The following is a 1,602-nucleotide window of genomic DNA, read 5'->3' on the forward strand; positions in this document are numbered from 1 at the left end:
ATGTTCTCCTGCAACACCAGCACTTCGGGTCATTCTACCTTCCTTCTCACTGGCTTTCCAGGCCTGGAAGCTTCTCATCATTGGGTTCCCATCCCTATCAACCTCATCTGTGTGTTTTCCATCCTGGGTAACAGTATCATCCTCTTCCTGATACGCACAGACCCAGCCTTACATGAACCCATGTACATCTTCCTATCCATGTTGGCAGCCTCTGACCTGGGCCTCTGTGCCTGCACCTTCCCAACTATGGTGCGACTCTTCTGGCTGGGGGCTCGTGAGCTGCCCTTTGATCTCTGTGCAGCACAGATGTTCTTCATCCATGCCTTTACCTATGTGGAGTCTGGTGTGCTGCTGGCCATGGCCTTTGATCGTTTTGTTGCCATCCGGGACCCTCTGCACTATGGCACAATTCTTACCCACTCAGCCATGGCCAAAGTGGGAGCTGCCATCTTGATGAGGGCTGTCCTGCTCAACCTCCCAGGACCCATCCTTCTGCGGCGTCTGCTCTTTCCCCAGATCAGTGTCCTCTCTCACTGCTACTGCCTGCACTGCGATCTTGTGGGACTTGCCTGCTCAGACACCAAGATTAACAGCTTGTTTGGCCTGGTCTCCATCCTCCTCTCATTGGGCCTTGACTCCTCCCTCATTGTGCTCTCCTACGCCCTGATCCTGCGGACTGTGCTGGGCATCGCATCACCGGGGGAGCGGCTCAAGGCCCTCAACACGTGTGTTTCACACCTCTGCATTGTTCTCATCTTTTATTTGCCCAAACTGGGGCTGTCTGTGTTGCACCGAGTAGAGAAGCACAGCTACCCTGCTCTGGCAGTGCTCATGGCCAACCTGCACTTTCTGGTCCCACCCTTCATGAACCCCATTGTTTATTGCGTCAAGTCTAAACAGATCCGCCAGGGCGTCCTAAAGCGCTTCCAGGAGAAAAGGGTTGATGTTTCCTAGAACAACAGAAGAGCCTAGGGACACACGACCCTGTGGGTCAACCCAGGTCTTGGGGTGAGGGAGGATTAGTTATGAACAGTTAATTTTGGGGGGTTTAAAATGATTTTTTGTTTTTAAATGATTCATGTTTGAAAATAATTCAGCTCTGTTGTGCCCTTTGTGTGGGCAGCACTATCAGAACCTATAATTATGATTTTGGGGACTGAGACCACTGGAAAGTATATCAAAGTACCGCCTTGGTAATCTTATTATCGCTCTATCTGATTAGAGCTGAACTATTTCAGACTTATATATATTGTAATTTCTCCTTGTCAATGGGACTTAACCACACTAACTGGGAGGATGTGTGTACATATCTTTTTGTGAAGGTAACTCTCTGCCCCCCCACCCCTGAATTTTTCCCCCCATTTCATTTCTAAGCCTAAGGAAGAACAATATTCTTATTATGTATAAGTAAGAATATTATGTGTAAATAGGCTATAGTCACCTTAACACTGGCTGTATTCTTCCAAATTTAATATAAACCAGCTCACATACCAAGAAGCAGAAGAGGGGAGTGGGTGGTTGGAAATTCACAGAGACACACAGTATGTGCAGAATTTATCTAACATTTATTTGAAGTTCAGGGAGTGGTAGTTTTCTCCTGGT

The 1,602-nt window shown here is 47.8% G+C and overlaps 1 protein-coding gene across 1 annotated transcript; it reads left to right on the top strand.

Annotated features, from left to right (window-relative positions):
• LOC119002623 (olfactory receptor 51G2-like) lies at nt 1-954 on the top strand. Its single transcript, XM_037068605.1, has one exon. The coding sequence runs from the start codon at nt 1-3 to the stop codon at nt 952-954; it is 954 nt and encodes a 317-aa protein (XP_036924500.1).
• The last annotated feature ends 648 nt before the right edge of the window (nt 955-1,602 follow it).

This window comes from Sturnira hondurensis, unplaced genomic scaffold, assembly GCF_014824575.4.
Source record: "Sturnira hondurensis isolate 20B ecotype Veracruz unplaced genomic scaffold, ASM1482457v3 Scaffold0017746, whole genome shotgun sequence".
Lineage (NCBI taxonomy): Eukaryota > Metazoa > Chordata > Mammalia > Chiroptera > Phyllostomidae > Sturnira > Sturnira hondurensis.